Source organism: Etheostoma spectabile, chromosome 14, assembly GCF_008692095.1.
Source record: "Etheostoma spectabile isolate EspeVRDwgs_2016 chromosome 14, UIUC_Espe_1.0, whole genome shotgun sequence".
Taxonomy (NCBI): Eukaryota; Metazoa; Chordata; class Actinopteri; order Perciformes; family Percidae; genus Etheostoma; species Etheostoma spectabile.
In genome coordinates, this window is record NC_045746.1 from 24,436,860 (window position 1) to 24,448,159 (window position 11,300).

Sequence of the window (11,300 nt, forward strand, 5' to 3'; positions counted from 1 at the left end):
AAACTGATATGAAGGATCAGTCTGATGTGTTTGTCATAAGGTCTTACCAGGCACCGCACGGTCAGTGTGATGTCCAAGGCCATTTTTTATAGTTCACTCCAAAGTGCAGTAACTGCTCCCATCCATAAAGATGAATGAGTGGTTTAACATCCAGACAATGTCAGAGTAGAAGACCTCATCCAAGAGGAACATGACAGTCAGACTCAATCGGAATAGCAATAGTAACAGTTAATAATAACCAATACAAAATTTCATTAAACCCAAGTAGAGATAGAGCAGCGTGATTCACTATCAATTCAAAAATGAGTAGCAATGTGTGTAATTTATCACGGGCCTTTTTCTTCTGTTATGATCATGACACAAGTGAACTTGGGTCCTCTCAGGGAAAAAACACATTGACATACAGATGCAGGACTTGTGGGGGTAAAGCAAACCCTACCAGACACAATTAATTTAAATATGATTTAGTCTTAACCCTTGTGTTCTCGGGACCCCAGAGGACAAGGCCACGGTAGCAGAAAAATACAATTGAATACAGAACGTGTCTTTGGGACCTGAAATACGAGATGAGTCTAGTGGGATACGCGTTCAAGTGCAGGATGGTTCTCGGGACCCCGGAGAACCAGGCCACGTTAGCAGAAAAATCTGATTGAATACAGGACGGGTCTCTGGGACCTGAAGGACAACACAAGGGTTAAATATTAGGAACTGGGTTGACTTGTAAAGATCTCCATGTTGTGCCTTTACACAGCTCATTTCAGTATATCTAACCATCCAACCATATCACATGTACCACTGCAGACAGTTCAATATGCAGTTTAACCGGACAAGAAAGATTGAGGTTGTTCCAAAACCAGTGGGGTATTCACACATACTTAAGTTGTATTGACATACTTCTGTACTTTATACTGTAGATTATAAAGCAGTTGGGTTGTCATCCATTTTATATAATACTGCCCCACTGAGAAATAACAGGGCAACCATCAAACTAAAGCTATCAGTCTGACTTGAATTGTAATCAAGACAGAAACACAGTCTGTTTGCTGCTGCAGAAAACAGCACCAAGCTGTTTCTGCCTCCTGTTAGATGAAAATCTGCAGCTTCTCAAGAGCTCAAGTAGAGAAAAGCAGTGGAAAACTGGGGAAAAGATTACTTTTCTTGGTAAATACCAAACCAAACTTTTCAATCTACTTGGATGCCACATTACACAAAGTTCAGTTCACACAAGTATTTGCTGTCTTTCTCAAACTTTGACCAACAACAACATTGTATTGGTGTAGAGTTGTCAGGTTGTGTGTTTCTGCCAAATTAAACCACTCAGAAGTCGTGATTGTTCTGTCCTTTACTGGGTTTCCAACTGGAGACAAACCACTCTAAAGCTAACATCTTCCCAGCACCAGAAACGAAATTTGTCCTAGAGCCACTCTTTGTTATTAGAGTTCCAAAATAACTTAAAATCTATTTGCCTTTTTAGAGTCAACTTCAGTCTATTTTTCTGCAGTGTCTAAAGTCAAAGCAGGCAGTAATGCTATATAATAATCCTATGAACAGTGTTGGAGCCATTATCCAACTTTGTTTTGTTGTGGTTATATACCACGTCGGTGATGCTAATTAATCTACAGTTTTATTGTTTGAGCACTGGGTGGAGCATTGCCTTTGAGAAGGCATACAAGTAATTAACAGCCAGGGAAACACAGGTGTGTGGCTAGGGGAAACGCTTACAGCTTTTCACCGTGTTGTGTTGTGTCAGGTTGGGGTGTCATTCAGATAGATTTGTGTGAAAAACAAAATTATGGGAGTAAACCAGCAACTAAATGAAATGGACTGTATTACTTGTGCCAAGGTGAGCAAGCTGTGACCAAAATGCAGATTGTGGACATTGATTATTGGCTCCCAGAACACGCGTCGAAGCAAGTTCTTCCCCGGTCCCACCTCATTGGCCTAATGTAGGAGTTGGTAAAAGACTCAAACTCAAACACACACACTCTGGATCTTCCAGCCTCTGTTTCCCTATCTCCCTTTATCCTACACATGATTAGACTTTCCCTTGTTTGTCTGTATTTCGATCCACCTGCAAAACAAACTGTTAAATCATGTGCTAGTTACATGCAGGTGCATTGTGGTGAAGCCAAAAAATGAGTGTACTTTTGCTTTGATTAAAATCTAGGACCATTATTTATTAGATTATTTTGTCAGCACAACACAGAGATTTTCAAGACCCATATACAGTATATGTTCTATATAGATATATGCATATAGTGTTAGTTTATACAGCTTTTAAACAAAACCCACAAGCAGCTTATTTATTGGATAGTTTTATCTGTCATAGGATTACCTTTTTTATGACCAAGAACAATGAGTCAGAGTTCTTACCTTCGGTCTTCTGTCCATATTTTCAGTCAGACTATAACTGTCTATTTTTTTTTTTTTTACTTCCATCTCTGTCTGTCTTTATTGCACATAAACCGGCACCCACATTTATTTTCACTCCATGTTGTCTGTGTCTCAGTGTTTCTGCTCCCATCTATCTCTGGATTTGGGCCACTGATGAAAGTGTGTGCTGTGTGTGCCTGTTTTTGTGCGTTTGTGTGTTTCTGCATGATTGTGTTTGACTGTCAGGATTAAAAGAGAGAAGAAGACTGTGAGCGCAGTCCTCTCTCTGCCATCAGGATAGCAGCCACCCAGTGCGAGACGTGCTAATGAGTTTTTATCTTGTACCACAGTCATTAAGTTCTCAAACGATGATGACAAACGATGTGTAGACTAGTAATCTAGACTGTTAAAATGATAATGCAGTGTTTGAAAGCCCAGTATGTGGTGCCTGGAGAGGGATACTGGTGGTGACACACACACACACACACACACACACACACACACACACACACACACACCAAAAGCCCTGAGCTTGAGTAAAGGTAATCCTTATTGCTGATGAGCTCTCTGCAGCCAAGAACGAAGTGTATTATTAGGGGAGTTACATTCTGATGAATACAGAAATAGTTTGAAGACAAACAGTGCAAGTGACATTTGAGGTTGAGTTTAGCTTAACCTGCAGAGGAGTTTACATATCTGATTTTTTTTTTTTTTTTCTTCTTCTTCTTTACCCACTCAGTCACACAGCCACACATTTGGAAACTGCCCAGTACAGCTGCAGCACCATGCGTTGCAGCTCACTGGAACAGCTGTTGATTAAGTGCCTTGCTCAAGGACACACCAAGGGTGTGATTGGTTCCCTTTCCTCACCACATGCATACACAAATCGTCCCTATGCTTCATTTTTGTTGTACCTCAAGCTGTGACCAAATAGAAGGATTTGTTTCTCCCACACAGCGGTTTGACAGTTTGTCAAACTGAGAAAGGGGACACTAATGAAAAAATAAGATCAGACACAAACTTCAGCCACATTAACATGACATACACAGAATGTAAGACATACAGGGTCCTATATTGCACCCAGCGTGGCGTAAAGCCAGACTCAGGTGTCTTTGCTAGCTTAAGACCAACACAGTTGTTAATGTCGTGTCTAGCGCCCACGTCATTTAAATAGCAAATGCACCTGCGCGCATCTTTAAGCTCATTGGCGAGCTGGTCTTACAGGGTGTTGTGTTCAGGTGCATTCTTGGCCTATTGCTATCTTAAGGGAGCGAGAAGTGATTGCGCCACTGACAAACAAAAACCTGCTCTAAAGTCAATAGCGCAGCATTTCATTGTTATTTAAACAGTGCATTATTACAATTCGCCTATGCTTGTGCACAGTGCGTGCACACTATGCTTGTTACACACACACAGGGAAGCACAGCAGCACACGCACACGCAGAAGATTACATATAAAAAAATATTACGGTGCAAATTAGCCATCATAATAGCGATGCGCCAAAGGGAAGGAGAGGTTTATTTCATGTTACGCCCAAAATACACCTATGAATGAATTAAGACACTAAGCACATCCCGTTTGAACCATGCGCCTGGTGCACGGACCCTTTTTTCCACCGTCAAACTAGCAAAAGTGGATTTGAACATGATCTAAGCGCACCTCTTCCGTGCGCTTAGATGATTAAAATAGGAACCATAGTGTCATGTTCAAACATGGTTTGCTGGCCTATATTTTAATGCTGTTCACAATTAACATTGATGACATGCTGTATCACCATCAGCCTATGGCACACTTTGTTTTCATTGGTTTCCATCGAGTTCTCTTGTCTGAACAGTGTTGCACGTTTCTTGTCTCGCAGTTCTGGATGTCTGCTGTGGCCACCACCATGCCCATTCCATCTGGGGCTTTCATGCCTGTCTTCATACTAGGTGAGCAACAACTCCTGTAGCCTTATATACTGTCGATGGGGTTACACAAGGATGGCTGAAATGATGGTTATTTTGGACATGTGATTTGTGTTAATATTTTTTTTAAAGAAGCTTTTATTGGTCAGGTTTTGCACTTCATCAGTAGTACTTAATGTTTTTCAATCATTGCAGTAGTACAGAAGTTCTGTGATTAGCAACAGAAATCTTGAAATACGCTGTATGCGATTAATTGTGCTGCCAGTTGGCCCTTTTCACAGCAGCCATTTTGACGTGTTATTGCAGGGCAAACAGAGGTGGAACTGATCAAATTAATTATCGTTACGTTCTTTATAGTGTGTCACAGACATTCCAGTGAGTTAGCGCCTGCATGCTAGCCCCTACCAGGGCCTTGGCCCACCTTAATGGAACAAAGCCATAATTAAATACGTTTGTGTTTGTGTGTGTGTGTGTGTGTGTGTGTGTGTGTGCGCGCGCCTGTGTGTGCCTGTGTATGTGTGTGCCTGTGTATGTGTGCTTGTGCGTGCTTAACTATATTCGTGGGGTCCAAAAACCGGGAGTTCAGTATACTTGTGGGGTCCCGACAGCTTTGTAGGGCCAAAAGGCGTTCTCTCTCCTTTTAAAGCACGGCAAAAAAAACCCAAAAAAATCTAAACTTTCCAAACATTTAAATGACACCATTACAGTGACTTCATGAAAAATGAAAAGCAAGACGGTTGCCGTGTAATCATGTTGGAAGCAGGGTCTGAAATGAACCTTTTCCACTGCCTGCCACTGTGGCAGGCGAGTATTTTTTATTTTGTCTGCCATTTAGAAATGTATCTGCCACTTTTGAAATCTATGCGCCAGATGAATGTCATTTTATGTAAAAAAATAAATAAATAAATAAATAAAGATCATTCAAGGTTGTTTATATTTTATACATATATATTTACACGAAAAAACAACATTAAATGCAAGGTAAAGTGTTTATTTTAAAGCGTAGCTTGCGGGGGTGTGGAAGGGTACTGTACACAGGCACGCATTTCAGATGTGTAGCTCTATCCAATCATACGCTAATCACACTAAACTGTCTTTCAGCAGACCATGGTTGAAAGCGATTTTTCTCATTAGCCTTTCCACCATCTGCTGTCACTAGAAACATTGATGACCTGAGTTCTGTTTGCTCTGGTAATACACATCGGGAAAAATAAATCCTGTTAGAATCCAACAGAGGCCGACAATCTCATTGGTGATATTCTTGTTTGTCTACATTATTCGTACTTTACGGGTGTCTCAGGATTAATAATTTAACTATAATGTTACTTACGTAAATCTTTCAAGGTACATCTTTTATTTTAAAAGTGAATGTATATATATTTTTTTTTTTTCTTTGCTCTCGTAGGAGCTGCATTCGGCAGGCTGGTAGGGGAGATCATGGCCACCCTGTTTCCTCACGGGATCGTGTTTGATGGCATCCTTTACCGCATTATCCCTGGAGGGTACGCAGTCATTGGTTAGTCTCCCTTCCCTTCTCTTAGCAATTTCCATAGTTTTATCACATTTTGTCAGCATATTGACAACTTCAACTTTAGTTCACCTTCCTCCAACCGTACAATTTATGACTAGTTGTTGACATGGCAAGACTAACATGCATAGGCAAAGTTTAAGATCCAGCAAAAAGACCTACCGGTATGTAACCTAAACAAGGCACATCCTCTCAAATAGAAATAATAATTAGTCAGCATTGCATATTTTGAAATCCAAATCATCAAAAGCTTACTGTCAAGCTGTCCATGTCCCCTCCGCCTCCTCCCTGTCCTCCTCTTTCTCCTCCTTAGCATCAACCCCGGCTTGTCAGCACTGGTCAAGATGTCCTCTTCTTCCTCTCCTGTCACTTCTCTCATCTTCTTCCTCTTCCAACTTCTCTTCCTCTCCTGTCAACCTCCCTGGCCCTCTAGTTGTCACTCGTTGTCAAGTATTCCTATCCTGTCAACCTCCCTCTAGTTGTCCACTCGTGTCAGTAGTCCCCCCCCCCCCCCCCCTCCACCTAATCTTCCTCATCTCCCTCCCCTTCTTTGTCATCCTTTTCCTACTCCTCTTCCTCCTTTTCCATCCGAGCATGTGGCCACTCTGCTCTGACAGTTAAATGTCACAGTGGGTTCCCTCTGCTGTCCTCACCTCTGCCGCCGACCCAGAAACGTGGCCTTCCTTTAATCCCCCCCTCTGTTGCCCTCCAAAGCCCGTCCCTCCTCTTTCTCCTTTGATCCCTCCTTACTTCCTTGTGTTACTCCTTCACTACCCTCTCTGTCCTTCATTTTTTCCTTCCCTCTCGACCTTCGTTGCTTCCTGTCGCCCCTCACACATCTTTTTATTAATCTATTTTGCTTCTGAACCCATTTATTGCTTCTTCTCACCGCCTTTCCCTTTTTCACTCAGCATTTTCTCAACATTCACTCATCCATTCCCTTCTTTTTTTATGTTTGATTATCTTTTTTTCTCTTGATGTGATTTTTCCTCTCCAGATTTTCCTCTCCTTCATTTCCCCTGCCCACTATCCCACAATCTTTTTCTTTCCTTACTTCTGCCTTTTGCTTCCTCCCCCTCTTTCTTCTTTAACCTCCATTCCCCGAGGCTGTGACTCACACGGTGTCCACAGCGGTTATCTGCTTTGAGCTGACAGGCCAGATCTCCCACATCCTGCCTATGATGGTGGCAGTAATCCTGGCCAACATGGTGGCCCAGGGCCTGCAGCCGTCCCTGTACGACTCCATCATCCAGGTCAAGAAGCTGCCGTACCTGCCGGAGCTCGGCTTTGGACACATGAGGTTTGTGCAGATTTTTACACAGCGGACAGCAAGCAGTCAACACTGATTGGCTTTTTTGTTTCTTGCATATTTTTTGCATCTTCACAACTTCTGTCTGAGGTCCTGCATGAATGCAACAAGCAAACGGTTTGAACTAGGGCTGGTTACCATTCAAAAACGTTTGATGCAGATTCTTTATTTAGTTTTTAGCTCCTACTATGAAAATTAAATTGAAATTGTGTACTTATGTCAGGAAGTAAGTGAGAGGATTTCATTTCATATCAGGAAACTTTCCAGTTATATAGGTCTTTTCAATGGAATTTTGTTGCTAGGCAACAGCCTGACCCCTTGTTTACGTCCTGTCAGTTGATCATCATTCACATACACTGCAACAGGAAATCAACTTGGGGCCATTTAGAATGTGTATGTCTACAACTGCGAAATAGTCTATAGGATCTTAAAAGCCAATTTAATATGTCCTGCCAATTAAGGGTAATCTTCTTGTACATTACTCTTTTAAGGGTGCATTTTTATATCTGTCCTCCTACAGTCAGTACAACATCTTTGTGGAAGACATCATGGTGAGAAAGGTGAAGTTTATATCGTCTCAGTCCACATACAGAGAAGTTCAACTCCTGTTGGAATCCTCCTCGCTCAGTTCAATCCCACTGGTCGACTCAAAAGGTGAAAGAGTTGATTCATTTAAACCTAACCGTTGCCATAAAACAAAATGCAATGAAAAATTAGAATGATAATTTGTTACGTTTAGTCTAGGTTGTACAGTAATTACCATCATCTTCACTCTAAGCTATTCAGAACCAGGTCTTAGTATCTATGAGAAATAATTTAACCTACTTAATGTTTTTGAAGAATACTTTAGTCAAAGGATCCTTGAACATGAGCAGGGCAGTTCAGCCACTGTGGAAGTCTTTGTGGTTTAATTTCTCCTCCTCCTGCTTCCAGATTCCATGATCCTTTTGGGCAGCATTGACAGACTGGAGCTTCTGGCTCTCTGTGATTGGTGGTTGTCACCAGAGAGAAGGCTCCTGATGCAGGTGAGGACACTCAGTCAGTGTTATATAATACAGCGGTATAAAAACATTGTGTACACTATGAGTTATTTGGTTCAATATGAAGACAATGATGCAGATATAAAAGTAAATGTTTATTTTACAATATTTGGCATAATTTGTTTATGTTTATATTTTTTTATGTTGATCATGTTGATAAATGATGCTGCTTCAGTGCCTTTTGTTTTTAGCGGAAGCTTTTTTTCCCTGTTTCCATGGAGAGACAGACTGAAATTGCATGCATACAGGGCTTGATGGTAACAGTGCCCTCGGCAACCAGATTAAGTCAATTGGCTACCGTTTGGTGGCCTCTGGTTGCCCCCTTTGAATGGTACCATACACAGGCATGTGTTGCTCTATCCAATTCTGCGTTAATCTTTTAAAGGTGTATTTCAGTCATGTTTTCCCTGACAGATGGCCTGACCATTTTATACGCCACTGCCAACAATTTACCTGCATATGGCAGGTGCAAACTGTAGACCATGGTTGAATGATTTTCTCGTTAGCCTTGCTTTTGTTTGTCACTCAAAATACTGACAACTTCAGTTTTGTTTGCTCTGGTGGTATACATTGAATAAAAAAATAGGGATTTAAATACCCAATGTAGGAGCTTTAATATCCTTAGACCTGGGATTTGGATAAAAAAAAAGATCCCATGAAACTCCAAAATAATGTGAAAGGTTTTATGAATGTGGCTCCTTTGACCTGGTGGGAGACCATAGGACCACATCATAGAGGGCTAGTCTGAGCTGATGTCTCCTGTAGTCAGGTGTGTTTAGCAGTCTGTGATGCAGCAAACTGTAGCATCTTGCAGTGTTACTATCACAGAAATAGACCGCGGTCAAGCTCGCCGTCCGTCACTCTCATATCTCCGCGGTCGCTAAAAAAGGAGGCAGAGCAGAGCGAAGTCTAGGAGACCAGAGCAGATGTAATGTCTCTCGCAAAACAATGTCTGATCATTTTAATGAAATGAGCTGGTTTGACCATGGAGATACAAGAAATTGGCACTAGTCCAGAACACACAACCTTCTTCCTCTATTTACTTTCTTGCTCCCGCCCCTAGAAACATCCAACCAATAAGAGTAGTGGACATTCTTGTGTGATTCGTAATGGTGCACTATGGTACGCTTGGATTTTTTGTCAAATTGACAAACTCACCAACTGATTCGGACCAAAGCAAACAAACTACAGGTGTGAAAACACCCTTAGTGTAGGCAAATGTTTTTCTGCGAGCTGAAATACATTTGTAACACGAAGAGGGCGGATACATGCAGACTGGAACAGCTAAAAGTAGAGATGTAAACACAGACAAAGCTGCTGCAGCAGTCTGGCTTTTTTTAGTGTCGACTCCACTCAGGAAAGTCAAACGGCCATATACTGTGTTGTATTTAAGAAGCTTTAATAGAGAAACATCAAATCTCTGTAAACTGATTTATTGTTGATCAAAATCAGTGAGGTAGTACAGCTTCAAATAAAGCACAGGTGTTGAGCACAGTATGATAGTTTGGACTTCACACTGAATTTAATTCTGATATTGTGATACCACCAGTCTGTATTGATGTGTTTACCAGGACAAGGGTCAGGGGCTACAGGAGCAGAACCAGTCTCAGAAACACAGCTGGGAGTCCTTTGCCTTCGTGGATGAGGACGGAGAGGACGACGGAGAGAAGGTGGGGCTCTGAATAGTTACATTTGTGTTCAAGCCGTCAGTGTGTTGTTGTTTTTTCTTTGGCGTGTCCTGAAAGATATTTAGTTGCATTGTTGTTGCTGCTCTGTAGCCATCTGCTTCAGTTTACATGCCAAAAGTGGCCTTGTATTTGCTAAAAGCACCATCATTAATTTGGATTTCAGTATAAGCAATTTTATCCACCCTTGAAATAAAACACAATTGTGTTGTACAGGTACGGCGTAGAAGGCCCACCCAAAACTTTTTTCTTTTATTCTGAATATATTTTAATTTTGTCAAGAATTATTAAAAATCGGCTCAAAATCTCATAATTTGTGCTAAAAAAAAGTCTAAATGTTTAGTTTCCTAAAAACAATTTGTAAAAACTGGCTATGTCTATTTTGATGTTTCTGCGCAAGTTGAGCAGACTGAGGTTTGGGATCCGATGCAGCCTGTCGGTATGCTAGGCTAACTCCAAGTGATCTGAAAGTGGGAAAATCATTTCCGGTGAAGGACAATGTTGCAACAGTCGTGCACACAACACCTAGCACGTCTTATGAACAGTGTTGGAGCCATTATCCAACTTTGTTTTGTTGTGGTTATATACCACGTCGGTGATGCTAATTAATCTACAGTTTTATGTTTGAGCACTGGGTGGAGCATTGCCTTTGAGAAGGACCCAAGGACGGGTGCTAGTGTTAGATCTGTCTTCCGTGGATGAGTCCGCAACTCAACCTGCTAACTCAACAAGTGCTAAAGTATCCCGTCGCTTCTTCTGCTTTAGCGAGTTTAATGGTGTAGGATCGCCAGATGGTAACAGTAAGGTGTGTGTGAAGGCGATCTGCCTGTATTGTATTATGTTGTTATATGAAATATATGGATTAAAAGAATCTATTCCCAACTCTCTACAGAGCTGCAGGCGCATTTTTATTTCTATATCCGCTTGTTACTGTTGTCAAGTTGTTTTCCTCCCTCATGGCTTTCTCTTGTTATGGGCAATGATGCTTTAGGGCTGATTAGTGTGATTTATTTTCTTTTGTTAAACATGTTTGTAACATGAATCATCACACTAAAGTAACAGGTTGTCTTGGGTAGTAAATAACTTGAGTCTGGTTTTACATGACAGATCACGTTGTCGATGAACAAGTTCTGTGCCCGAGTATTGATTCCAACTGTCGGGCAGTGTTGTTGATCTGTATTGTCGAAAACTTGAAACAATGAAACAGAATTGTGAAATATTCGGCCTCATGTTATATGAGCAAAACTAAACTATGTTTCGGGGAAATATTAGATGCCTGACCACTTTTACAGTCTCTAGGCCTCAGGTCTATAGAGAGATGCGCCATAGGTATGGTGCGTAATTGAGACTCCAAAGCACTCTTCTTTGGTCAGAACCGAGGAGAGCGATCGCGGATAGGTCCGTCCTTTGCACCAAAACGTTTTACAATGCAACAACATATTTAAAGAGCATCAAGCTAT

General features: G+C 41.4%; 1 protein-coding gene across 1 annotated transcript in view; it reads left to right on the forward strand.

Annotated features, from left to right (window-relative positions):
- Positions 1 to 11,300, forward strand: part of LOC116702047 (chloride channel protein 1) — a 51,834-nt gene that overhangs the window by 29,706 nt on the left and 10,828 nt on the right. The window contains exons 15-21 of the mRNA XM_032536102.1: positions 4,233 to 4,302; positions 5,684 to 5,794; positions 6,140 to 6,256; positions 6,896 to 7,106; positions 7,636 to 7,769; positions 8,049 to 8,140; positions 9,727 to 9,825. Of these exons, the coding sequence (XP_032391993.1) occupies positions 4,233 to 4,302; positions 5,684 to 5,794; positions 6,140 to 6,256; positions 6,896 to 7,106; positions 7,636 to 7,769; positions 8,049 to 8,140; positions 9,727 to 9,825 (834 nt within the window). The remainder of the gene's footprint in view (positions 1 to 4,232; positions 4,303 to 5,683; positions 5,795 to 6,139; positions 6,257 to 6,895; positions 7,107 to 7,635; positions 7,770 to 8,048; positions 8,141 to 9,726; positions 9,826 to 11,300) is intronic.